Source organism: Stenella coeruleoalba, assembly GCF_951394435.1.
Source record: "Stenella coeruleoalba genome assembly, chromosome: 11".
In the NCBI taxonomy this organism is placed as follows: Eukaryota; Metazoa; Chordata; class Mammalia; order Artiodactyla; family Delphinidae; genus Stenella; species Stenella coeruleoalba.
In genome coordinates, this window is record NC_137157.1 from 57,627,136 (window position 1) to 57,652,973 (window position 25,838).

A 25,838-nucleotide genomic window follows, 5' to 3' on the forward strand; every position below is an offset into this window, starting at 1 on the left:
TGATAGCGGCTGTTCGCCATGGCTGACTCTCGATTCGAGTTCATAAGAATCAGAGTTTTAGAGTTGAGAGTTATGATAAACTTACGTTAGTGACACAATAAAAATTAGGGTACATATCCTATTAACAAAAAAGAATGTGACTATTAAATATTGATTTAATACCATTCTAAAGCGCATATGCAGCCAGGCAATCTCATTTAAAGGGAAGGGAGCATGTAAAGGAAAAAGGTAAGTTGAGGCGGAGTAAGAAGGCTAAGAGTTTGTCAATAAGTATACGTTATTCAAGGAAGCACGTATCAGTAAGTGAGAAAGGGACCCTTCTTAATCATCTTTGTATACCTTTAAGATTAATTAATACCTAATTGTACTTGCGAGCTGAGGTACAGAGAGGTTACTTTGTGCTATACAATGCACTGAAGATACGATTATTCACAAAATAGGTACAGGCTTCTGCCTTAGCGGAGCTCACAGACTTCCTGGGAAGTCAGAAAGTCAAATAACCTTTAACGTGTCATGAAAGTTATAATGTGGGAATGTGAAATCTGCTGTAGGGTCTCCTAGTTAGGACCCCTACCCGACTCTAAGGGGTTAAGAGAGGCCTTCTTGTGCAAATGGCCTTTCAACTGAGACCTAGCTGATGAGAAAGAGTTAGCCTGGTGGAGGTTGGTAGGAGTGGGGAAAGGAAGTGTTTCAGGCAGAGGAAACAACTTATGCAAAGGACCAGAGACCTCAATGCTGTTTAGGAATGTGAGGAAGTAGTGTGTGGCTGGAGTATGGAGTTTGTGGTGGGGAGTGTGAAAACACTGGGCTAAAAGGAGAAAGCCTCTGTAAACCACACTGTAAAATTTGGACTTTACTCTGAGGAAAATGGGAAGCCTTTGAATGGTTAAGTCAGGGGAGTGGCAGGCCATTTTTATGTTTTAGAAGCATCACTCTGGCTGCTGTGCCAAGAATGGACTGGAGAGGAGTAGAACTATATGCAAGGAGACTAGTTCAAAGGTCATATTATCTGGGCTGAAAAGGGCAGTAGTTGTAGGGATTAAAGGAAGTAGGCAGGTTGGAAAGATTCAGTAATCAATTAAATGTGAGTGGTGAGGAAACAAGAGAAATTAAGGTTGGCTGCCAGGTTTCTGGCATGGGCAATTGGGTACATCCTCTATGTACTCCAACAGATGATAGTATTTCCCCTATCACAGTGTTTATCACACTGTATTTTAATTGTTATGAGAGGGCATCTGTTTTTTTTTTTGGCCAAGCCAAAAAATGAGAAATCTTAGCTCCCAAACCAGGGACGGAACCCATGCCCCCTGCAGTGGAAGAGCTGAGTCCTAACCACTGGACCGCCAGGGAATTCCCCAAGAGAGGGCCTCTTAATTGACAATGCCTAGCACATGGTCCTTGCCCTGGCACGTATGGCAGTAAGCATTCAATAAATATTTATAAATTTAAATTTAACTTGGGAGTTCCCTGGTGGCCTAGATTTTAGGATTCCGGGCTTTCACTGCCATGGCCCGGGTTCAGTCCCTGGTTGGGGAACTGAGATCCGTCAAGCAGCATGGTGCAGCCAAAAAAGAAAATAAATAAATAGGGGCTTCCCTGGGGGCACAGTGGTTAAGAATCTACCTGCCAATGCAGGGGACACGGGTCCCAGCCCTGGTCCGGGAAGATCCCACATGCCGCAGAGCAACTAAGCCCATGCGCCACAACTACTGAGCCTGCGCTCTAGAGCCCGCAAGCCACAACTACTGAAGCCCGCGTGCCTAGAGCCCATGCTCCACAACAAAGAGAAGCCACTGCAATGAGAAGCCTGTGCACTGCAACAAAGACCCAACACAGCCAAAAATAAATAAGTATATTTAACTTAATAGTTGTACTAGAAGAGAAACAGATTTGGGGGGGAAGCTGACAAGTTCAGTTCAGAACATACTATGTTTGTAGTACCTATGAAAAACCCAAGTGGAGTTTTTCAGTGGACAATGGATTAGACTGGAGCTCCAGAGAAAGAGCTGGACCAGAGATATGGTGCCAGCAACGTATGGAGGTCATTTGAGCTGGGGAGAGAATAAGATCACCTATGGTGTATAGAATGCAAAGGGTACAGGATCTCAGACAGACCTCTGGAGTTTAAGAAGCAAGCAAAGTCCTTCCTTATGCAACAGAGAAGGAATTGCTGAAAAGGTCAACTGTGTTGGCTGTCGCTGAGATGTCAAGCAACGTAAGGACTGCAGAGTGTCCCTGCAAAGTTAGGGGTGACCCTATGAGGAGTGAGCTTGCAAAGGTGAGGGAGTGAGGGGAAAGGAAATGGAGACCCCCATTTAGGCAACTTTCTCAAGAAGTTTGACTGTAAGAAGGAAGACAGAGATAGGGTGGAGAGTACAGTAAAAGGAAGTTCGTCTAAAGATGGGAGAGACTTGGATATGTTTAAAAGCTAACGGTAAGGAGCCAATAAAGAGGAAAAGGATAAAGTGCAGGAGAGATGGCAGAGAAGGCAGAAGAGGATGAGATTTGAGCACTTAACAACCACCAGATGAATGGATAAATGAATAAAGTTGGTCACTATTTTGGAAGTGGAAAGGGAGAGTTGAGAGGTAAGGTTCTCCACAAGTTGAAAACAGAGCAAACTAAGGAAGACATCACTGAGACAGAATCCCAATACTGGCAGCCTGGGCCTCAAGGCCTCAAATCATGTGTCGGGAGGAGAGCTGGCTCTCTGATGTCACCAAGGGGGTGGGGCACTCCCTACCCAACATCTCCAAAGCCAGACAGAAATCCTCACATCTCGCAGTGGAGAGACTGAGAGAAGGGGAAAAGAGGCGTGGTCAGGTAAGGAGAAAGCACAGGCGTGGGGTTTAAAGCTCTGGCAACCGACAGCGGAGGTCAGTTCCCACCTTCCACCAGGGAGAAGCTAACATTAGTCCCCCATTCACCCCCATAAGCTGTCAAAGCATCCTGTACTACTTGTCCATAGTCCCTGATTCAATTGTAATTAATAAATTTATTATGTCATCAGTTAAGATCTGTCTTTAAGCTTCAAGAAGGCAAGGGCTATGTCTATCTCCTTCCCTTCTCTTATCTCCAGTAGCTGACACTGTTCTTTTTACGCAGGAGGTGGTCAGCCAATCCTTGCTAAGAGCACGAATGAATGAACCCACACACTAAAGTATGGTCCCACCCAAGAGGCTTATGTACAGAGGATCATATCAAGGCTGCTCAGCTCCCCAAAACACATCCTAAATTGAGAGGATGGTATTTTCACCTCTTCCTCAAACTCTGAACCCCTCTGTGTTTCTCCCAGCCACTTTCTCTTTCTCTCCAACTTGGTCTTAGTATTTCTCTGGCACTCTGTTTCTCTGTCTTTGTGTTTTTCTGAATCTGCACAGGAAGTACGCAGTTTTAGGTCTGAGGTGATTGGCAATAGAAACATTGGTGCTTGTGTAAATTTAATAGTCACACATTTTTGTATCTTTGTCATTCATTAACTCCTGTCTCTTTGCCTGTGTTCTGTCTCAGACCTGATTCTTTCTCCTCATCTTCTTGTGTCCAGCTCAAGAGTCCCACCACCACCCAGGACCAGCTCCTCTTGTCCCTGGATCTTCTGATTGGCCCCAGAAGGTACTTGGAGGAAAATCACCCAGCTAGACCCCCTCCTCTGATTTCCTGCCTTGCTGGTCTCGAAGCCCTGCTGACCACATCCTCTCTCACCTTACTTGCATACTTCCTCATTAGTCACATCAGCCAGGACTTCTCAGCCCCCAAAACCTCTTACTGACCCCCACTCAGGCCCTCTGCCTTACCCTCTCCTCTTACCCCAGGCTTTCTATTCTTCCCCTCTACCCCACACTGCTCTTAGAACCATGTCTCTCTGCCTGCAAGTAGCCACTCCTATCCTTTTCTGGACCTCCCTCACCCCTTTTTCCCATAGGTGACAGTACCGACGACAATGCTATCGAGCGGGTGGTGGCCAAGTACCCGGGGAAACCTAGGGCTGGGGACCCGGAGCCCTTCTCAGGGATCCCAGCTCTGTGCCCTGTACGCCTTCACTTACACTGGGGCAGATGGCCGGCAGGTGTCTCTGGCTGAAGGGGACAGGTTCCTACTGCTTCAAAAGACCAACTCAGACTGGTGGTTGGTAAGGCGCCTGGGAACACCCTCCACCTCTCGCCCCATCTTCATCCCAGCTGCCTCCATGACAGAGGAATTCAGCCCTTCCCAGAGCCCAACAACCATCACCCCCAGCCAATCCCTCTGGACTCCTGGTGAGTAAGTCCTCCCCCGTCACCTTCCTACCCCCCTGGCTTCTGGGAATTATTGGAAAGATCCCCTTCCCCGAAGCTTTTGCTAATCCTCTACTCCTACCCCTCATCCCCACCATGGTGTCCCTATCGCCTCTCCTTCCTAGTCTCAAGCCTTCTACATCTCATGTAATTTTCTACCTGCTCTTGTCTTCCCTGTGAGCCCCCAAGATCAGGGACCCAGCCAAGACCCATGGGGGGACCCTGCCCCCAACTCTTCCCATTTTTCTGTTTCCAGGGCCAAAGTTACTTCCTGGCTCCCTGGAGGAGATGCACCTGTGTCAGGAAACCCCAGGCAGAGCCCAGGCTACATCTGAGCAGCCTCCTCCTCTTCCCCCTAAAATGTGTAGAAGTATCAGTGTTAGCAACTTGAGGCCAAGCCTCCTGAAGCCCTTCCAGGAAGGACCAAGTAGAAGATCCCTTTCCCAGGAAGACTTGCTGACAGACGCCGATGCGAACATGGTGAGTCATAGTGCTTCTTCTGAGCAGTCAGTCAACAGACATTTACTGCTGGGCTTAGTTCTAGGCACATTAGCAAACAGGACAGACAGAATCTCTGCCGTCAAGGGATTCCCATGGGGATAATGAACACATAAATAAGATAGCCCTTGGTACTAAAAAGCACTACCAAGAAGCTAAATGTGGTGGAGGATGAATGTAGTGGTCTAGGAATGCATCTCTGAGGAAATGACATTTAGGTGAATCTGCATGAGGAGAGACAGCCCTGAAACAAATGAGGAGATGAGAAGGAATTCTAGCTGAGGGACAGCAAGTAGCAAAGATCCTGAGGGTACGTGGAACCTGCAAAATGATAGAGGGACTGAAAGGCCAGCTTAGCTTTGCTTTTGTCTCTCAGCCTCTTGACTCCTGGCCCAGGGCAGGGTTTTTTGCTGTGTCCTGTCTTGCTAGCTCAGGTCACCAGCAAGTTTCCTCTAGAGATGGAACTCCCTTGATCTTCCTGAAGATTCAGCCCCTCCCCTCTCTCTTACTTACTAGTGGGTGAAAAATGGCCCCTCCTCTCTCACACTCCGCTAGCAGGGGCCTCTGACCCCTCTCTGTCTCCTTTTACTCTGGAGGATGTGAGGGTGGGACGCTCCTCTTGACCCCTCCCTCCATACACACGGAAAGCCTGTTCCCCTTTCCTGAGGTCCTCTGGTGGGGGTGGGGTGGGGGAGGAGGGAAGTTGGCAACAGGAAGTGAGGAGAAAAGCAAAGACTGTGAGGGAGGGAGTCAAAAAAAAAAAAAAAAAAACAGAAAAAAAACAGCTGCAGGAGACTAGGGTTTCTTCCTCAGTACCTGGGTCACCCCAGCCAGGAGGTGGTGGTGAGAAAATGGTGGGGGAGAGAGGAGGAGATGGTTAGGAGAGAGAAGATCGGGGAGGGGCTCAGGTAGAATAACTACCTCTTTCTTCCCCCTTTCCTTGCAGGCAAGACCCCAGACCTTCATGTCAGAGCCCCCTGTGTACTGCAACCTGGTGGACCTTCGCCGCTGTCCCCGGTCCCCACCCACAAGCCCTGCATGTCCCCCGCTGCAGAGGCTGGACGCCTGGGAGCAGCACTTGGACCCCAACTTTGGACGCTGCTTCTACATAAATTCGCTGACTGGCTGCAAATCCTGGAAGCCTCCACGCCACACTCGCACCCGAGAGATGGTGAGACCTTCCCTCCTGCTTGTCCCTTGTCCCTTCAATCTCCTTCTTTCCCCTACTGATCCCCAAAGTAGTATGTTTTCTCACTGGGACTCTCAGAAGATCAGACAAATCAAAAAATTGTTAAGAAGGGTGTCGAGAGCCGATTGAGGTGGCATCTGGATGGAGTTTTGCCTTTCCCTCTCCCCAGAACCCTGGCTCCATGGAGGGGCCACAGACCATGAATAAGGACAACGGTGTCTTGCAACCTCAGGCAAAGGACTCAGAATCTGGCACAGGGACGCCAGGACTTTTCGACTCCCAGGTGAGATTCCCGCCCCCCCATCACATGCAGGAAAAGCCATCGTTTTAGACTTTCTCTTTTATGCAAGACATTCTTCTTCAGCACCCCACCACACCCCCTGACTCACACCCCCACATCCGCACCCCTCTTCCCCCTACAGCCAGGGACTCCGAAGTTAAAGTTTCCTCCACCTGTTTCTCCAATCCCCTCCCCCAGGGTTCACCCTCCCTCTGCAGACTCGCCTCCCAGCTCGACCCCTCAGACCAGCCTTCGGCTCTGCAGTCCCCTCGGCCACTGCCGCAGGTCCTGGACGACCCCCATGTAAGTCTCCCGTTTCCTTGTGAACGTGAAGATCCTCCCTGCCCAGCCCCCAGTTCTTGCCCCTTCAGAAAGGTCTTCCTCTTTCTGAGCGTTCTCTGGGTATCCTCTCTTACCGAGCACCGCCCGCTCAACTTTAAAGGACCTCACTCCTGGGAGATCCCCTGGGGAAAGCCATGGTGACTGTGGGGGGCTCTGGGTGGCTTATTGATACCTTTCCTTCCTCTTGCCAGGAGGTGGAAAGGTCGGGCATGCTCAACATGACGAAGATCGCCCAGGGCGGCCGCAAGCTCCGGTGAGAACTGGGAACACAGCAGGGGCGGGGACTGTCGGATTCCGCGGGTAGCGCCAAGTGTTGGGCCCTCGCGGACGCGAATGTAAATGACCTCTGCACTATTATCACTGCCCCCGCCGCCCCTGCAGGAAGAACTGGGGCCCATCTTGGGTAGTACTAGCGGGTAACAGCCTGGTGTTCTACCGAGAGCCACCGCCGACCGTCCCCTGCACCGTCTGGGTGAGTGTGAGGGAGGGGAGCAGCGGGGGGCACGAGGGGTTCCGGCACAACTTCTACAGGCCTCAGGCCTACCGGGGTTGGGGGGGGGAGGGGGAGGGCACGTCGAGAGGAAGGAGCGCAGCCTCCCGTGTCCTCGCAGTCCACCGGGTGAGAGGGAGGCCGTGAGGGGAACAGCGCCGTGGCTTCAGTTTCTCCCCGGATCGCCAGGGACCGGCGGGTAGCCGACCCGAAAGCAGCGTCGACCTGCGCGGGGCCGCCCTGGCCCATGGCCGCCAGCTGTCCAGCCGCCGCAACGTCCTACACGTGAGCGCTCTCCCGCTCATCCCCGAAGCCCTGCCCGGCCCGAGGGTGCGCCCCCAGTTTCCCTCACGGGTCTCCCGCTGGGCCTCCCTGCTCTTTATGCTCCTTCCCGCTGACTCAAGCCCTTTCCCCGCGGGCCCCTCAGATCCGCACGGTCCCTGGCCACGAGTTCCTGCTGCAGTCAGACCACGAGGCCGAGCTACGCGCTTGGCACTGTGCACTGCGGGCGGTCATCGAGCGCCTGGTGAGATGGGTGGGAGGTGGCAGGACAGTGACCCGGGAGAGGCTTGGGCGGGCAGAAGGAGTGGAGAAGGAACTGTAGGATGTGGGGTGGTGAGGGACAAGGTGGCAGGTAGAGCCCTGGGGTGGGCCTGGGATGTGTGGGACCCCAGCAGCTGGCAAGGGGGGGTGCAGATTTCTCTCCTAGCTCTCTTCCAACCTCTGATTCGGCCCATCTTGCTGTGCTGATATAGGATCGAGAGAACCCCCTGGAGCTGCGTCTGTCCGGTTCGGGACCTGCGGAGCTGGGTGAACTGAGCGCGGGGGAGGACGAAGAAGTGGAGTCCGAGCCGGTGTCCAAGCCACTGCTGCGGATCAGCAGCCGTCGGAGCTCCAGTTAAGGGGCAGGCCTGGTGGGCGGGGTCTGGGGGCTTTTCCCTGCTCCTCGGAGCCACAGTGGCGGCTGCTCTCATGCTCAGATTCCACTTGCTTCCGCAGGTCGGTGTCCGGAAGGAGCTGAGCAGAACCGGGTACGAAACAAACTAAAGCGGCTTATCGCAAAGAGACCGCCCTTGCAAACCCTGCAGGAGCGGGGTCTGCTCCGAGGTGAGATGGGCTGGGCCACCTAAGGCCCTTCTTAGTGCCTGCTTTAGTGTTTTTTTTTTTTTTTTTTTTTTGCTTTAGTGTTTTTGCAAGCACTTTTATTTACATTCCGGATCTCGGCATCAGCCCATTTCATGGATGAGAAAACTTCAGCGAGGCTCAGAGTAGAGCTTCCCAGAACTAGATCAGCAGACTTCTGAGACCACTGCTTTTCCCCCCTGCAGCTGATTGTTGGGGGGAGGGGGTATACTTCCTTGCCCAGACCTGGAACAGGCAGGCAGGAGAGCCAGCCCAACTTTGGGGTGAAGACCCGTGCTAGAAAGAGCTTTCATGGGTGACGCTGTCACTGGCTTCCCACCTCACTCTGTGCCTCCCCAGACCAGGTGTTCGGCTGCCAGTTGGAATCACTGTGCCAGCGGGAAGGGGACACTGTGCCCAGCTTTGTGCGGCTCTGCGTTGCTGCTGTGGATAAGAGAGGTCACTTTCCCAGAGACCCCAGAATCTCCCCTTCTAACAGGCCAAGGCCCAGAACTCCCCACCTCCCCCATCCTAGTCTTCCTTCTGCCCTTTTTTCACTCTACCCTCAGATCCCTCACCAGCACACACTTTAGAGCAAGAATCCTTATCTGCTCCCTGCCTTATCTCCTAGGTCTAAATGTGGATGGCATTTACCGGGTGAGCGGGAACTTGGCAGTGGTCCAGAAACTTCGCTTCTTGGTGGACAGAGGTGAGGTGGCTCTGGGCAGGTGTGGTACTAAGAACTTCATGTATCAGAATCACAGGTGGTTCTGAGTGAGGGAGCTGGCAGAAAAGGGACGTCTTCTGTCTTGAGCTACATGTCTTAGTGCTTGATCTCTTCTTATACATGTTGCAGAGCGGGCAATCACCTCCGATGGGAGATACATGTTCCCAGAACAGCCAGGACAAGGTACTTACATGGAGGGCCCTTCAGACCCTTAAAAGTCACCCACATCATCCCTGCTCCCCGTGGATTCCCCCGTGTCCTGCTTCTGGGGGGTTGTCCCCATCCTGATTTCTGCCGTCTTGCCCCACTGTGGACCCCTTAGGCATTCCTGTGGTCTGCCTTAACTGAATCTTTTCCCAAACTCCTGATCTCTCAGTTTCTGGGTCCCTCTGGCCATTTCTGAGCCCCTCTGTACCTCCTTCTCCTTCCAGAAGGCCGATTAGATTTGGACAGTGCTGAGTGGGATGACATTCATGTGATCACTGGAGCCCTGAAGCTTTTTCTCAGGGAGCTACCCCAGCCTCTGGTGCCCCCACTGCTGCTGCCGCATTTTCGTGCTGCCCTTGGTAAAGGATGGGAGCCTTGGGCAATACCCTTGATATGGGGTGGAGGGGAAGTGGGGGGAGCATGAGTGATAAAGAATAGAGTAGAGGTTCCCTTATACTCTTCTGTCCCATCCTGAGCACAGAGATGGAAAATAACTTTCAACTAATGTGCCAACTCCAGTTGTTGTTTTGCTGAGTGTTTAGAGGGCTGAGTTTAAAAGAATTCTAAGGTTGCAGTTGGGCTCAGCAAAAAAGAAAGCTGTGATAGATTAATGATGTCGTCACCGAGCATGGGAAAGAGTAGTGAGTTTACCCACCCTGCCCTAGCACCTTCCCTAACCTCACTCCCATGCCCTTCCCATCACTCTCTCTCTAGCACTCTCTGAATCAGAACAGCGCCTCTCTCAAATACAAGAATTAATAAGCTCAATGCCGAAGCCCAACCATGACACTCTACAGTACCTCCTGGAGCATTTATGCAGGTCAGGAAGACTGAACATCTTTGTTCATGTTGGGAGAGGGTGGGATGGGGCCTGCAGCTGGGACTCTGTGTTCAGATGGGGTGAAGGTAGGGAAACACCTAAGTTTAGTGGGTGATGGAGGGAATAGCAACCGCTGTGCAGAGCACATATTACCAGAGTCAAAGCCTTTTTGCTCAGTCAGCATCAAATGGGGAACTGGGGACCAAGACAAGCCCAGGGATGCTGCGAGAGAAATAAGGAAAATCTCACCCTCTCCCTTCCCTCTGCTTTGTCTTTCACTGGGACAGTAGGGATGACTTATTTGGTGGAGTTGGACCTGGGCAGTGACCTCTGAGAGAGCATAGCCATTTGAATTAAAGCCTCCCAAATTGTGAGCAGAGAGGACTCTCAGAGAGGGCAGTCTCTGAAGTTGGGAAGAGGTGGGTGTATCCTAGGTTGTATCTTCAAGTTGTATCCTGAAGGCTTCTCCATTGGTTTCATCTCCGTCCCCCTGGAGGCTCTCTCCTTGATTTTCTTCAGCCGCGGCATGGAGGGATCCCAAAGTGAACTCTTCCTCAAACCTCTGAAGGGTTAGATTTGTTTGCAGTGGCAAGGCTGCTGCCCTATGGCCCTGTCTCTTGGCCTTTGCCCACAGGGTGATAGCACACTCAGACAAGAACCGCATGACCTCCCACAACCTGGGAATTGTGTTTGGACCAACCCTATTTCGACCGGAGCAGGAGACATCTGACCCAGCGGCCCATGCCCTCTACCCTGGGCAGCTCGTCCAGCTGATGCTCACCGACTACACCAGCCTCTTCCGCTGACTGGGGCAAGGTAGAAGAGAAAATGTGTCTCCGGTGATTTCTGTTGGATAGCCTTTGGTGGGGGTTGTTCTGCTTTGAGGATATCCCTTTAAATCCTGTGTCTACCAGATGACTGTCTCCATCTTTGTGAGTTGGACCTGAGGGGTTGGGAAAGGGTGAGGAAGCTTCTCTAAAGAGGGAAGTGGATGGATTAAACCCTGCTTCTCTAGTTCCCTGTCATTACCCCTCCCCCAAGATAACATATAAAGCAGGGCTCTTTCTGATGCAGTTCCTTTATTATCAGGAAACAGTGTCATTATCAAATTCCTCCCCAAATATAGTTAGACTGTGTACAGCCCCAGCCCATACCTCCCATCCCTGGGGTATTCCAGGGGGCTATGGCTCCTCCTCCTGACTCCTTTGTGGGGATGGAAACCCCTTAGGAAATGTGGATCTGTGCTTCCCCACTCCTTAAGCACTAGAGTTGAGGAACTGTGTCTCCCCAGGCAGGGATCCCAGTAAGACACTCATGTTGCCCACAGCCATGTTGGGGGTCCCAGAAGGAGGTGGGGTATGTTCAGAGCTGTCCCTCTGATCGTGGGAGGGGGGAGGACTCAGCCCCTGGGGCTCATCCAGAATAGCCACAAAGTCCAGCTGAGTGTTGTCGAGATCAAGAGAGTCCAGAGGGTTACACACCTGCCCCTCAGGAGGAGGGTACAAGGCTGGGCCCCCTCCCAGCCTGCCCACCTCAGGATGGCCACAGCTGGGGTTGGTGCCCCCTGCCTTGAGGGGCCCATAGCAAGTGGGCAGTGGGGGCAGAAGTCGGGGTGGTGCTGCTGCCCTGTGGGAAGCCTTGTTTGCCCCTACTGCAAAATTTTCATGGCATGGTGAAAGGGTAGGATAGGAGCCTGACTTGTGATTGGGCAAGTTGGGTACAAAGCCAGGTCCATATGTGGCCACTTGTGCCTTGGCAGGGCTCAGGCTAACCTGGGAACCCCCCAGAAACTTGGGACTCTGGTAGAGAGGGTCCTGGACTGGGGGGTCTCCCCTGCCCCCTCCCTCCCACAGCAGCTCCTGTTGAGACTGAACATAATTACACACAAGCTGCGCCTTGAGCTGTCCTGTAGAATGAGTAGGGCACTCAAAATCCAGGCTGGGCCTGGGTTCTGAAGGAAGATAATCAGGAGGTGGCTGGGTATAGGTGCCTGACTGGGGATACTGGGGAGGGGGAGGCTGGGGGAAGTGGGAGAATAGAGGCTGTGAGCGTGGAGGCCCCTCACTGGGGTGGGCATTGAGGCAGGGTGCCAGTCCTGTGGAGTCAGAACCCACTGGACACCCCTGTTCCGGCTTCACCTGCACTTGTCCATAATGTTCAAGACGAGGACACTGGCCGTAGGCTGCAGCTGGAGGCTTGGGGCCTGGGTACAGCCCAGAGTGGGAAGGGAACTCACCCCATGTTTCTGGGGTGGGTTCAGGATAGGAGACCTGCTGGGGACAGGGGTTGGGGCCGTAGTTGGTAGGCGGACCAGGCCCAAGAGGCAGGGAGCCTGGACCTCTAGCTCCATAAGGCTCAGCTGCTGCCCCCTCAGGTCCCCCATATCCCAGAGTATCAGCAGGTGGGAAGTCCATATAGGGGGGGTTCAGACCACTGCCCATCATGGAGGTCCCAACCTCTGGCTCCTCCCGTAGCCCTCTGGTATCCATGGTGACATTCTCAGTGATGCTGGGGGGCTGTGGTGTGTAGACAGAGGTTGGGAGTTGGGGATCAAAGTTCCGTCCTCCTCCTGCCACTGTGGGGGGTGTGTGGACACAACCCAAGCTCTTGAACCGCTGGACTCTGGCTGGCGCAGGGCGGTCTGCAGCCCGGGCCGGGTCACTGGCCCTCCGGGTGACCCCTACATTGGGGCTGTATCCTGGATACTCAGCTCGGCTTCTCCAGGGAGGTGCAGGAAGACCCCCCATCCGATCCAGGCTGGGTGCTGCAGTGGGTGGGGTACCACCTCCCCTGGCTGAAGCATATCTTGCCCGGAGCAGGTAGTGCTGGGCAGGCGTGAGGCCAGGCAGAGAGGATGCCCCGTTCTCTGGTGGGGAACCAGGGGGGAAAGGGGAAGCCAGGGAGGAGCGGCGGCTGACAGTATAGGCTGAGCTGACGCTGCTGGAGCTGCTGCTGCGGCGGTCAAGAGATACTGGGGGGCCCAGGCGGCGAGACCCAGGAGTGCCTGCAAGTGATAGGTAGAAAAGGCAGGGGGGCCAGGGAGCCCTCTGAGTCTCACCCTGCCTCCCCCAAGGGATAGCCTTGTCCTGGAATCCCAAGGAAGGCTCCTTAACTCTAACCACTCAGTTTTGTCTCCTCCTTCACCCATGCCCTTTCTGCTTCTGGGTCACCAGGGATTCAGGGTCGCTGTGAACAGTCCTACAGGTTGTACACTGCACAATCATAGGGGACAGCATTTGCATCGTAGACTTTGTATGTCACAACAATTTTCTGATAGATGGAAGGAAAGCGTCTTGAGGAAGGAGGACGTTTTTCTAATTGTACAAAGGAGCTGTATAGCAGCCCTGAAGGGTGAAGTCCTCCTTCCAACCCCAGGGAAGGTCCAGGTCCCAGCCTAGCAACCACCCCCAACACCCATCTCTCACCGGTGTGGGTCAAGCTGGGCAGTTTGAGGCCCCGGGGCCCTATTGGTCGGAATTGGTGTAGTTGGTCCAGCCTAAGGTTCTCAAGGCGGCGAAGAGTAGACAGACCAGTGCCAGCAATGCAAGGCCCCTCGTCCAAGCTAGACAGGTCCTCAGTGCTGCCCCCTGCATTTCCAGTCATTTCCACACCACTGTCTGTGTTGGCTGCGCTGCCTGCTGGGGAGTGGTCACTGCTGCAGGACGACTGGGCCCCAGGGCTTGGCTGTGGCTTCTGTGGGGAAGATGAAGATGAGGGCTAAGGGTGGCACCCACCCCCCTTCCCCACAGTTCCCTGAACTTGGTGAGTGGCTAAAGCCTGCGTCCCAGTGACTGCTTAAGGGTATGGAGAGGGCCGAGCAAGTGAAAGACGAGGGCCAAAGGTGATGAGAAGAGCCTAGACTACCTTGACTCAAATTTGGGCTCTATGACCTTGAACAATTTCTCTATGCCTGAGTTTCCCTATCTGAAAATGGGGAGAGTAAGTTCCTTTCTCATGAAGTTGTTGTGAGGAGTACGTGAAATTATACAGGCACAAGGCCTAAAATAATATACTAATTCCTATATATGAGTTTGTTGAACCCATGAAGTAGTTAATTACACTAAAATCCCTAGAATTGAGGTAGCCCAAGGAGCAAAACTTGGATAAGAGACTGGGGGACCAGCCACAGAAGAGAGATTTGCACAGTTGGGAGGGGACTAGAAAGATGTCGGCAGGGCAGGTGGGGGTATAGAGGCAGGGGGTTGCCTCACCATGGCACCCTCCGGCACAGCCAGTCTGCTCTCCTCCCTGATGGGGCCTCCGTCCCGCTCCCTCTTGGGCTCCACTGTGGAAAGAGCCGGTGCCCGGGGCAGGGGGCCATCTCCTCGGTGCCGCTTGGTCACGTGGGCGTCAGGACCGTGCACTGTCTTGACATGTTTCCGGAGTGAGCTGGGATCTGTGTAACGTTTGGTGCAGCCAGGGAGCTTACACACATAGGGCTTCTGTTGAATGGAGAGTGAAGACAGCAGGCAAAAGGATCAAAGCGGGAGAATTCAGAAGAAATGGGAAAAAGTGGTGGTAAGTGAGGACGAGGGGGGTCAGGGAGAATGCATAGCACCCAAGGAAATAGGAGAGTAGGGCCCTTGGAGTCAAGGATGAAAGAATCAAGGGGAAGATGAGGAAAACTGACAGCCCAGGGCTGGGAAAGATGAGGGCGTGAACCCAGGTCTGTGAGGCCTCATAAATTCAGGGGTTGAAGGGACCAGGGGGTCTCTTCTAGTTAGAATGTGTCTATTTTAGTTTAGCCCTTTGGCTGGTTAGAGGAGGGGTGGTAAGTGGAAATTCTTGGTTTCAGAAAGACCTTCTTCAGGTGAATTATATGGGTCGGGGGTAGGGGGAACTCACCTCTGTGGAGTGGGTGCTGGGCTAAGGGATTTCTTATGGGGGAACCTCCCCAGTAGGTGGCTTCTTTAAGTGGGGAGGGTCTCTTGAGTGGGGCATTCACCTCATTGGAGTGGGTCCGATTCTGGTGCTTGGCTCGGTCACTGGCATTGCTGAAGGCTTTACTGCAACCCTCGTGTTCACACATGTATGGCTTCTCACCCGTGTGTGACCGCAGATGTGTCTTCAGATTTTCCAGGCGTGAGTATGACTTCCGGCACCCCTCAAACTAGGGGACATGGGGGTCAAAGGATCGCTCTCAGACAGAAGGACATGGAGATTAGTGGAACCCTGAATCTCAAAAGGGACATACATCAGAGAATATAACTCAGGATGGGAGAGCACTGGGGCTTCAGAATTCCCAAAATTCAGGGACAAGGGCAGGCAAGAGCTGGGGGAACAGAAGTAGCTGGAGGAACTCGGCCTGCAGGGACATGGAGCTGAGGCAGCGAGCAGCCCCTGGTCAAACCAGGGCACGTCTCCTGCATGGGGAGCCCAGACTGTCTTAGGAGGGGTCATCCGGGGAGTGTGTGTCCTCAGTGCAGGGCTTCCCCATTAGGCAGAGTTCCAGACCCGGTGCCTAGGGCCCACTGTACTTCTAGGGGCCCACAAAAATGTTTTAATTTCTTTTAAAAACAAGGGGAAAAATTAGCTTTTAGGTCCAAGAAAGTGTTCTAATATATAATATCAATATGTTCATCTTCATACCAACCTAGTCATAAAATACAATTTTTGAATATTTGTTTATGGAGGAAGGGACCTATGGAGGCAAAAGTCAGACTGGGCCCTGCCTTGGTGGGGAGCCCCGATTTAGAAAGGAGCCCTGAGCTTGGGGAGGGGTTGCCTCACCGTGCACTTATGTGGCTTCTCGCCTGTGTGTCTGCGCATGTGCACCACCAGCATGTACTGGGCTTTGAAGGGCCTCAGCTCCCTGGAGCAGCCCCCCCAGTGGCACACAAACTCCTTCCGCTCTCCGTGGATGTGCTCGCTGTTGATGTGCTGAGGGAGAAGATGCAGAGGTTCTCTGTGGTTCCCTATGCCCCTGAGATCCACAACAGACCTTCCCTGGACCTCCCCACCACACCATATCCCTCCATGGCTTCCCATCATGGGGGAAGAAGAGGCAGGAAGAACATCATAGCCCACAGCTCCGTTCTTCCAAGTTTCTAAAACAAAGCTACACCTCCTGAATTTCTGCCTACCCACTGGGCACCCAACCTCTGACCTCCTGCCCTTAGCCTGATTCCACCGTGTCCCACCCAGAACGTCCTACAGGCTCCAGCCAGCACTCCTGTTACCCCCTGCGGCTCACATGCACCAGCTGCTCTTGGGAGTCGAATTCCTGACTGCAGCCATCCCAGCGGCAGTCAGTCTCATACACAGAATCGTGCTCAGGCTTCTCCTCTCTCTCCAGGTCTTCCCGCCCATCCAGCATCCCCAGCAGGGGATCCTAGGGTAGGAGAGAAAATCCTAGTGTCACCTGGGTGACAGCTTTTGTTTCGCTCAGGTTGCAGAGGTGAAGCTCCCCGCTCCCCCTTACCTGTGTGCCCGTGGAGTTGGGGCTGCACATATCACCTTCCAAGGGCTCCTCTGGGCGCTTGCTAAGCAGCGCATCCAGCTCAGACTTCAGCTTCCCCGAGGGCAGAGGTGAGGATGGTGAAGGGAGAAGTGAGCAGGAAGAAGGGAGAGCCCAGCCAGGTCTTCCTGCCCTGAGTGCCCCCACCCAAGCATCTGGAACCCCTGGGTTTGGAAGAGACTTCCTCCTTAGACTGCACTGGTGTGTCGGATGGGTGAAAGGTGGGATCTCATTTGGAAGAGACTGATTCAACCCCAAGGAGCGAATCCCAGCACCCACACCCCTTAATTTTTCTGGCACTGAAAACTTTTACGTCCTCTGTTCTTCATTCACCTTTCCTCTGAAAAGTCTACCACCCGCCCACCAGGAACTGAGGGAAATCAGGTGACAATATGAGGACTCTCACCTGGCAAGTTGAGAGGGGTCCCCGGGACTGAGGATGTGGCATCATCCCACCCTGGGTGGGCTCATGGGGACCACAGGGCTGGACCCCGAAGGAAGGCGAGGTCCCTTTTTGGTGATTCATCTGGGGTGAGAATCCCAGAGATGGGCTGAGGAGGAGGAGGAGAGGGAGTTACTTAGGACTATCATCTCAGAAAGCCTCAGGAGTGCTTGAGCTCTTTGGAGGGTTTCTGGAAGACGGTATGGGAAGTGGTTGAGGCAGTCCCAGGGAAGTACTGAGCAGGGCTTCCACGCCTTTGAAGTGATAAGGATTCAAATAGGGTCAGGTGGTTTGGAGGGCTTGAGGCTTTTAATGGGGTTTGGTAGGGCCTTTAGGGGCCTCTTAGCCCGAGGCTGTCTGCACCTCATGGTGCCGATGGAGAGGTGACCATAGGAGCCCCCCGGAGATGCACAGCGTGAGTTGATGAAGGCCACGAGGGAGCTGGGTGAGGTGCGGATAACTGTCTGCAGGTCCAGGCTGGCGTCTGACAGAGGTGAGATGGAGAGAGCCCGCTTCTTGGTCAATTTGACTGCACTCCGGGGAGGAGGAAACAGTGGGGCTGGGGCAGGAAACAGGGGAGATAGATACGGTAAAGGAGCATGTCCCCCATGCATGCAGCCCATGGGTCCTGACTCTCAGCCAGAAGAAATGACACCAGACTCTGCCCTGTTGACCCCATCTGTGACCTCTTGATCATGCTCTGATTCCTTGATCCCATCTCCAAGCATTTCCTCTTCCAAAGTAGATGCCCTGCCCTCCAACTTTCTCCCTCAGGACAAGTCCCAAAGAGGCAGAAAGGAAAGAGATGTTGCCCGAAGCCTCACCCTCTGTGCAGCTGCTGGTCTCTCTGGCTGGCCCGTAACTGTGGGGGCCGGACATGAGGGTGGCCTGGTGGCAGAAGGGCAGACCAGGCAGTCCTAGAAAAGAGATACAGCTGGAATGGGGGTTGGGAATGGAGGACACATAAGGTCTCACCTCGAAACCCCAGGTAAGGCCCGATCCCATATTCCAAGCACCAATGACATGGGGCCTCAGATCTTTTTGTATATGGGAAACTGGCATGGGGCCTGCAATAGACGAGGGATCCCTGGGACTGGGTGAGAGATCTGCCAGTCATCAAGGTCCGGGGATCGGTGTACGCACTGACCTTCTGTCCCCATGCTGGGGGCCCCCTGACTGGGGAGGGGCCGGAGACAGCAGGGCTCGCCATAGCTACTGACTGGCGGTGGGGTCATCGAGTTGAACATGGTGTCTCAGAGGAGAGTGTGGGGACACTGCAGGAGGGGAAGGGAGATCTGCAAGTTATAAAGGCAGGAGAGAAATATGGAAGGTCAGGTAACTAAGTCAGGTGCCGAACCCTGGGCAGAGCACCTCCAAGACATCTGCCGTGGGAAATCAAGTTGAAGTGAGCTTCACTCAGCCAGGGGACGGTAAGGAGAGAAATCCCATAGAGGTAGAGGCAGTCTTGGGGATCTTTGTGGGAACCAGGTGGGAGCTTTGCCTGGGTGGTGTGTGTTTGTGTGTGTGTGTGTGTGTGTGTGTGTGTGTGTGTGTGTGTTTTATACCATGGGCCCTCTGTTTCATCTTGTTCTGACCATGGGCCAGCTTTGAGGGGGTGGGATGGGGGAACTCAGGAGGAGGAGTGACTGACCTCAGGCACTGGGCTGGCTGCTCAGCCTGAGCCCCTCTCCCTTTCTTCATTTGTTGCTCGCTGCCTAGGGACAGCCCGTCTACAACCTCTCCAGTGTCCAGCAGAGGGAGCCCTCGCCACAGCCCAGAGAGGCTGACGGGGCCAGGAGGGAGCCCAGAAGATCTGTCCTTTCCTTTCTAAGGCAGAAAACTGGGTGGAAGGGGATAAAGTTTCTGAGGAGAGCCTCCAGGGTCTGTTGGGTACAAAGGATGGAAGCTGGTGTTATTCAGGGGTGGTTTGAATCTGGGCGCCCGCCTAACTCTTTTGGTCTGTTTTGCGGGAACGGGAAAGGGGCTGTGAGGGAAAACTTTGGGAGAATACACAGACACACAGACACACAGACACACACACACACACACACACACAAGTCATCCATTGGAGAGGAGTAGTGAGGGAGAAGAGGGTGCCGCTGTCCGCTTTTCTCCTCAAACTCCAGTTTTTACTCCACCCCGGGTTTTCCGGTCTCCCAGGACTGAGGGTGGGGTGGGGCGGGGTAGGGTGGAGAGCGACTGGGAGCGGGCCGGCCGGCGCGGTGGGTGATCCCAGGATGCTGGGATTTAGGGTGAGGGCGGGGGTAAGATGGGGAGCGGAACCCGGACCCCATGACCCAGCCCGAGCCCCGCAGCCTGGGCTGTACTCTTCCTAACTCCTCCTTTACCAGCAGAGATCCGGATCCTGCAACCAAGACCTCCCAACTCGACCTTGGCACTACTTTGGGGGGGGGGCACAGCTGGCTGGCAGCTGGATGGGGGGACACTTCTCCCGCCTCTTTCCTCTATGACTCACCCAGGGGAAGGAGGCGGGGGCTAGCAAACGACCCCCCCAAAACTAAAGAGACTCCCCCAAACATGCCTACTCAGACATCTTCCTGCCCCAGTGCCCAGCCATAGGGGAGGCCGAGATGGAAATTGGGCGACATCCCTCCTCACCCACGCGTGCCACAGCCCACCCACGTCTCCCCTTCACATTAGTGAAAGGAAGATTTCGCCAACTTTTCCAGCTTCAGAAAATTAAGTTTTTCTGGGGTGTGGATGAGAGCGCAGGATGGGGCAGGGAGCTCCAGGGTTCCCTTGCTGGAGCCCTGAATCATCCTCTGTGTCTCCCAATTTTCCAGAGTCCCCCCTCGCACCCCCGCTCCCCAACTCCCAGGAGTCGGCCCCGCCCCCCTTCTCCGGGTCCCGCCTTCCCCGCCCCCGAGCCTCCTCGGCCCACCCAAGTCGCCGCCGCAGGCTCTGGCTGCAGACGGCTCCGCTTCCCCCGCCCGCCCCGGGAGCCCAGTCGAGCGAGCTGCAGCGGAGTGGAGGGAGGGTGGACTGAGAGGCGGGACACATTCTTCCCTCGTCCCCTCAGTGCATCCAGAGAGCTGGCATTGGCGCCCGGGGGGGGGGGGCACTGTTGGAGAGTGGGAGACCCCTTGGTGGGGTGAAAAAGAAGAATCCAGAAACTACAGGGAGAGAAAGTGACTAGGGTAAATAAAATAAGGTGTGTCCGGGAGGGGGAGGGGCCAGGACACCTTAGGTTCCCGGGTATCCCAGCTAGCTTCCCAAGGGTTAACCCCTCCAGACCCCCGGGAACCCCCTAGTGACGTCAAAGGCGGGGTCTGTGCTGCCTGGCAGGGGATGCCTGGGAGATAATGGGGGGATGTCTCTGGACCCCGCCCCCCAAGGAAAACCCACCCTTATTCGGCCCTTACAACTCCCCCCCCGGGAAACTGCGCTGCCTTCTCCCTCTACTGGACCGTAAAGACCTATCCTACGAAGACCGCAGTTCTCCAGCGCCCTAAAACCTTCAGTCCCCAGTGTCTATAGGATCCCCTTTCCCTAATCCTGTCCCCAAAGCTAGCTGCCCAGGACGGATTGTTTCGGGGTCATGGGGCCTGAAAGAGGCTTCAGAGCGGGGAGCAAGGGCAGGCAGGGTGGTCTGAGCCAGAGGAGGGGCCTCGGTCCCCAGCTCCCGTTCGGGAGGGGGGCCAACGGTGATGCACAGGCAGGCAGTGGCCAGTGGTCCCGCCCCATCCCAGTAGGGGTCTCCCTGTGGCTGGCCCCAGCTGCCCTGGTGGTCCTGAGGTCAGAGGGTCAAGACACGGTCTCCTCAGCTCCTCCTTAGCACCCTGCCCACAGCCATTGGGACCCAGGAGTCCAAATTCCTTGGGGAGTCTTCCTAGGGCCTAAACTAGAGACTGACTCCACCAGCCCCCTTCCTACTACAGAAGACAATTCTTTTTCCCCCAAACACATGCACCAGCAAGCACATCTGTCACAAGACAGGTCAGAGCTTTAAGCCCAGCCGCCCCCCAGTGGTTTTGTCACCTCACACACCCTATCTAGGAGACTCTCCGTAGCTGTTCCCTCCTTTCAGAAACACTGATGTCTTCCTGCCCTGCGCTCACAATCACACCTGGAGTCCCCTTTCTACCACGCAGACCTCCAGCTAACCGTCCTTCCAACCTCTTCATCCCAACCTCATTAAAGTGAGATGTTCCTAACATGTGGGAGAGGCGGAGACAAACAAAGAGATCCACGGTTGCCTGAGACAGAGACACACAGACTGTCAGAAGAAAAAAAATACAGAGAAAGGGAGATACATTTGAAAAAACTCTCCAAACTTTCTAATATCTTATCCCAGGCTCTCCCACTCTTATTTTGCCTCTATGCCCTAGGTCTCCCGCCTTGGCTGGGCAGTGTCCCTTGCAAGTAGAGCATCCCCTCAGGTCCCTTCCCCCACCGCTCCCAGGTGGTCCCCCTCCTGCCCCCCTTCTCACCTCCGTCTGGGCGCAGGGCTCGGGATGCGCGGTCCAGGGCTGGAGTCTGGGCTGGGGGGTGTGCGGTGGGGAGGGGGGGGCGGACAGGGCTACAGCAGCGCAGCCTCAGGGCCACCCCCACCCCCCAACCTGGCCCCCAGCCCTCCAGCCGGCCCAGCCCGCCGGGCCGCGAGCCGGGACCACCCGCGAGAAGCGCAAACTTTTTTTTCCCTTTTGCAAAAACTTTTTCTCCAGCCGCTGGCGCGCCGCCGCTCTTCCCGCTCGCCCCTCACCTCCCTCCTATTTCCCTCCCTCTTGCCGTTCCGGAGGATGAGGCGGGGTAGCTGGAAGCAAGAGAGGGGGTGCCGGGCTTATTGCACCCCCAGGACCCCCAGGATCCTCCCCCTCCCTTGAGGCACCCTATACTGCCTAACACCCCCCCCCCGCGCTGAACATGCTGCTGGTAGTGGGCAGTAAATCCCGGCGTGGATCCCTGGATCGGCTGCCTACGAAGAGGCCCTGAATCAGAGCCAGAAAAAACAAATTGAGAAATATATTGGGGGGCGGAGGGGTGACGAAAAAACTCACCCGAGAAAAATAATATTGGAAGTAGGGTCGTCGACTTTAGTTGGTGCTAACTGAGCATTCCATAACTATCCTGTAGTTTTTCTGCCGGCCTCACCCTTTGGATAGAACATGAAGAGGTTGGGACAGATTTGGGGTGGAAACAGGATTGGGATAAAGTTGGGTTGGGAGCCCTGGGCGGAAGGTGAGGGGTCCATGGAGCATAAAAGGGAGGAGCAGCGGCTGAGGCTCTGGGTACAGCGCAGGGCCTGTGTTCACAAAGGTGCTAAGGAGCCCTGAGACTGAAGCACTGTTCCCGGAGAACTCCTACTTTCCTTCATCTCGGCGTTCTGGAGACTGGGGCCACCTCTGCACCTCTACGCGGCACTCTCTCTTTCTGCTCTTCAAGGCTGTCTGCTCCCTCTGCTGGTCGTTCTGGCACATGACACCTTCTTCGAGTCTGACTGGAGGCAGGGGAGACTGGGGAAGTGAAGGAGTAGGAGGCTTAGGTCCCCCCACCAAAGCCCAGCTGGGAGCCCATGCAGGGGTTGCATAAGCCCAAAGAAACAGAGGGGCACACCGGCAGAGGCTGCTACTGCAGAGTGGTAGTGTCTGATAGGGGAGTGCCCTGTCCCTTTGGACTTGTGTTGCCATGGTTACCGGATGCAGGGGAAGGGGCAGCTATTTTAATCTCTCTGAACTTTCTTTATGAGAAAGGGGAGAAGGCATGGTGGGGGAAAGGAGCCCCTTCTTTTTCTGTCACCCCTCAGATAGCCCTCCCACATCCTAGCTCTGCTTCCAAGAACCACGCCTCCTTGGGTCTGAAGAGTCAGTCAGTTAACTGTTCAGTGTGAGGGTCAAGGGGAAAGGTGAAGCTAGGAAGAGGTCTGAGGCCTGACAAATATATGTATTAACTGTGGGAGGACAGATAAGGAGCCCTATTTTAGCCTCCCTCCCCCACATGACTTTGACCCAGACAGTTATACCCAGAGGGTCAGGCAAGATCAATGATAACTGGAGAAGAGACCTTACACATGCCCCTTCCAGGGAGCTCTTTTTTTTTTTTTAATTTATTTTTGGCTGTGTTGTGTCTTTATTGCTGCTCTCAGGCTTTCTCTAGTTGCAGCAAGCAGGGGCTACTCTTCGTTGCAGTGCGCGGGCTTCTCATTGCAGTGGCTTCTCTTGTTGCGGAACACATGCTCTAAAAGCGCAGGCTTCAGTAGTTGTGGCACACGGGCTCAGTAGTTGTGGCACGCGGGCTCTAGAGCACAGGATCAGTAGTTGTGGCACACGGGCTTAGCTGCTCTGCGGCATGTGGGATCTTCCCAGACCCCACGGTATCAAACCCGTGTCCCCTGCATTGGCAGGTGGATTCTTAACCACTGCGCCACCAGGGAAGTCACAGGGGAGCTCTTTAGAGCGCATTGCTTTCTCCTCCCCACCCAGGACTCTAGATCAGCAATTCTCAAACAATTTGGCTTCAATGTCCCTTTACATTCTGAAAAATTACTGAGCTTTTGTTTATGTGATTTATATCAATTTACCATATTAGAAATTAAAACTGAAAAAAAGTTTGTAACACAAGAATACACAAGCACACATCCCATTAACAAAGATGTCAGGAATGTGATGTAATCTCATGTCCTACAGTCTCTGGAAAACTCCACCGTAGGCTGTGGAGATATTGAAAATTAAAAAGGCATATAACATCTTAGTTTTATTATGAAAATAGTTTTGACTACATGAAAGGGTGTCAGAGACCTCCTGGAGGTTCCCAGGCCACACTCTGAGAACAATTGCTCTGGACCATCATCCCAGCCCTTCTTTATGACTCACACTTGTTGATTTTTTTTTCCTCATTTTTATTAGGAAAGTATAAACATTTGCCTCCCTGATGGGTCCTGCCCCCCCCCCCAAGAAAAACCAGAGAACTTTTCAGGCTCAGCACTCCTCTCTCTGGACTCCCATTTCCGGGGCTCTCCCAAACACCTCCCGTCAGCCCCTTTCCCAGCTCCCTCTTGAGCCTCCCTTCAAGCACTTCCACAGCCCTTACACTTGGCCAGCCTGTTTCCCCCCAATCCCAAGCCCAGTGGGCCCTTGGTCTGCTTCTTCCTTCCCTCACTTGAGGACTTTCCTCTGGAGAGACTAAGTGATTTTTCTCTGCCTTCTCCTTCCCACCCTCCCTCCCTCACCTCTGCCACCTTCTCAGATGGCTTAGGGTAGGAAATCATACTTTCTGGGTAGACTCCTTTAGAGGACACACTTTCCCCATCTCCCCACACATCAACCAGCCTGGGATGTGCCAGAGTCTGGACAAGAAAGTGCCCATTTGGGTCCCAGAGGGGTCAACCCATTCATATTGCCAGGTGACCCACTGGATGAAGGTATGGGTCAGGAATCTGATGCCTCCAGACACAGATGCCCTTTGCCTAGGAACCCCTAGTTTGATGTCTTCACTCCAAACCCCCAGGTCCTCTCGCTAGCTGCAGCCACAGGCCTCTACCACCATATCTGGCACATCTGTCTTGACCACGTTGCCATCACGGTCAAGGTAGAGGAGAGAGAGAGGCCTTCGGGCAGTAGGGACACAACAGGAAGTACCCAAGGGCCAAGGGTTGTTGGCCTTGAGGAGGCTGAAGACAGCAGAATGGAAGGAGGCAGCAATGCCTGGGCTGCCAGCCAGGTGCGGGGGACACTGCCCACTGCAGTAATTCAGCTGGTACCCCTCAGGCTGCAGGATCCAGTCCCGCCATCCCAGTTCCTGGAAGTCTACATAATGGTCTCGCCTACAGCATAAGGGGGTCTCAGGCTCACAGCTGGGGGTCCTCCTCCTGGCCCGGCCTGCTCCAGGCTCTTTGGGCCGGGTCTTCAGCTCCAGGAAGGGCCGCTGCTCTCCCGCTGTGTCCAGGAGCTGCTGAGTTTGGGGGGCAGCTGTGCTGTTGCCTTCTAGCGGTCTGCAGTCCAGTTGGAGTTTCAAGACACCAGACTCCTCATGCCTCAAGCCACTAGAGGGCAGAGTCAGGGCGTGCCAGCCCGGGGCCGTCAGTTGGTGCTCAGCCAGGAGGACGTGGGACCCTCGGCGTCTCCTCCTAGGGCCCCATCGGAAAATCCTCAAGGAAAGAGTGCCAGGAAGGGTGGGAAGCACGTGCAGCCAGAGGCGAGCGTGGTACAGGTGGTGGGACCGAGGCGTGGACAGATAGAAGGTGAGCGTGGAGCTGCAGGTGGAGGCGGAGGAGTCTGCCGGGAAGATGGAGAAGGGACTGAGGACTGCAATCGGAGATGTGCTGTCCCCTGACGCTCCCGCAAGCCCTGCCAGCTGCTCCCCCTAGCTCCCACCTTTAGAGGAAGCAGGGACTCCGAGGCCAGTCCTGCTCCAACTCTTCCTCTTCCTCCTGTGCCGCGCTCCCTCTGCTTCTGCTGTCGCTGTCATTCTCCCCTCCCTTCTCCCTTTCCCCGCCTGCTCTCTGCCTGTCTCTCCCTCACCCACCTGTGATGGCAGCAAAGCTGATGACCTGCTCCCCATTCGCTGGAACGACACTTCCCCGCTGCAGTCTCCGGAGGGCTCTGGTCAGCGCTGCCTGGGGTAGAGGATGAGTTATTATGGGACGACCGGTCAGGTGTAGCCCTTCGAGGATCTGCTGCTTGGCTAGCTCAAGGACCAGAGCTCTTTCTGCTTGGGGTGCCAGTGTGGGGCCTCCACAGGAGGGACACACAGACCCTGCCGTCTGTGCCCACACCAGTGCCCACAGCAGCACCAGCTGGAGCTGGACATCAGAGAGTCCCATGCTCCTGGTGAATGGCCCTGGGTCAGTCGGGAGCCTCGGATGGCTGTAGCTCCTTCTGTTGAGTCTGGTTGCGTGGAGGCCAATGAGGGCACGGCGGCAGCAGACAGCAGACAGGGTGCCACACCTACCCTTGGCCAAGGGTAGAGCCACCTGTCTTCTGTTGCCTGGGACTCAGGAAGGCAGACAGTGGACGCTCCGATGGGTAGCTGTG

General features: G+C 54.6%; 3 protein-coding genes across 6 annotated transcripts; 1 reads left to right on the forward strand and 2 right to left on the reverse strand.

The window, feature by feature from the left end:
• The first annotated feature begins 50 nt into the window (after positions 1-50).
• On the forward strand, positions 51-11,055 carry ARHGAP9 (Rho GTPase activating protein 9). 2 transcript variants are annotated; one of them, XM_079938333.1, is made up of 19 exons: positions 2,724-2,823; positions 3,545-3,612; positions 3,923-4,256; positions 4,531-4,754; positions 5,719-5,943; positions 6,131-6,244; positions 6,440-6,544; positions 6,775-6,836; positions 6,965-7,055; positions 7,263-7,358; positions 7,501-7,599; positions 7,829-7,970; positions 8,073-8,180; positions 8,556-8,654; positions 8,827-8,904; positions 9,052-9,105; positions 9,354-9,488; positions 9,844-9,949; positions 10,584-11,055. In XM_079938333.1, the coding sequence occupies exons 3-19, from the start codon at positions 3,941-3,943 to the stop codon at positions 10,753-10,755; spliced, it is 2,226 nt and encodes a 741-aa protein (XP_079794459.1). In that variant the 5' UTR covers positions 2,724-2,823; positions 3,545-3,612; positions 3,923-3,940; the 3' UTR covers positions 10,756-11,055. The 2 variants fall into 2 exon arrangements, with proteins under 2 accessions (XP_079794458.1, XP_079794459.1); XM_079938332.1 differs by lacking the exons at positions 2,724-2,823; positions 8,556-8,654 and adding an exon at positions 51-228.
• On the reverse strand, positions 11,053-21,657 carry GLI1 (GLI family zinc finger 1). 3 transcript variants are annotated; one of them, XM_079938330.1, is made up of 12 exons: positions 18,500-18,557; positions 17,996-18,122; positions 17,673-17,765; positions 17,212-17,407; positions 16,813-16,957; positions 16,371-16,460; positions 16,143-16,280; positions 15,680-15,829; positions 14,895-15,059; positions 14,161-14,391; positions 13,375-13,642; positions 11,053-12,953 (listed from the first exon to the last, which is right to left on the reverse strand). In XM_079938330.1, the coding sequence occupies exons 2-12, from the start codon at positions 18,093-18,095 to the stop codon at positions 11,206-11,208; spliced, it is 3,324 nt and encodes a 1,107-aa protein (XP_079794456.1). In that variant the 5' UTR covers positions 18,096-18,122; positions 18,500-18,557; the 3' UTR covers positions 11,053-11,205. The 3 variants fall into 3 exon arrangements, with proteins under 3 accessions (XP_079794456.1, XP_079794457.1, XP_079794455.1); XM_079938331.1 differs by lacking the exons at positions 17,996-18,122; positions 18,500-18,557 and adding an exon at positions 21,300-21,657; XM_079938329.1 differs by lacking the exons at positions 17,996-18,122; positions 18,500-18,557 and having other exon boundaries at positions 17,673-17,976.
• Positions 21,658-24,321: 2,664 nt separating this feature from the next.
• INHBE (inhibin subunit beta E) lies at positions 24,322-25,627 on the reverse strand (the record flags this gene model as incomplete). The annotated part of the gene is made up of 2 exons (XM_079937670.1): positions 24,322-25,079; positions 25,330-25,627. The coding sequence occupies 2 exons, from the start codon at positions 25,625-25,627 to the stop codon at positions 24,322-24,324; spliced, it is 1,056 nt and encodes a 351-aa protein (XP_079793796.1).
• Positions 25,628-25,838: the final 211 nt, after the last annotated feature.

Bases quoted from the DNA above. Each gene is read 5' to 3' on its own strand.
- ARHGAP9 (XM_079938333.1), top strand. From the start codon at position 3,941: ATGCTATCGAGCGGGTGGTGGCCAAGTACCCGGGGAAACCTAGGGCTG. The intron at 7,056-7,262 runs GTGAGTGTGAGG...CCGGATCGCCAG, and splicing joins CCGTCCCCTGCACCGTCTGG to GGACCGGCGGGTAGCCGACC. The intron at 9,489-9,843 runs GTAAAGGATGGG...CTCTCTCTCTAG, and splicing joins GCATTTTCGTGCTGCCCTTG to CACTCTCTGAATCAGAACAG.
- GLI1 (XM_079938329.1), bottom strand. From the start codon at position 17,910: ATGCCAGTTTCCCATATACAAAAAGATCTGAGGCCCCATGTCATTGGT. The intron at 17,408-17,672 runs GTGAGGCTTCGG...TTCCTGCCCCAG, and splicing joins GACCAGCAGCTGCACAGAGG to CCCCACTGTTTCCTCCTCCC. The intron at 15,830-16,142 runs GTGAGCCGCAGG...CTTCTCCCTCAG, and splicing joins CCCAAGAGCAGCTGGTGCAT to CACATCAACAGCGAGCACAT.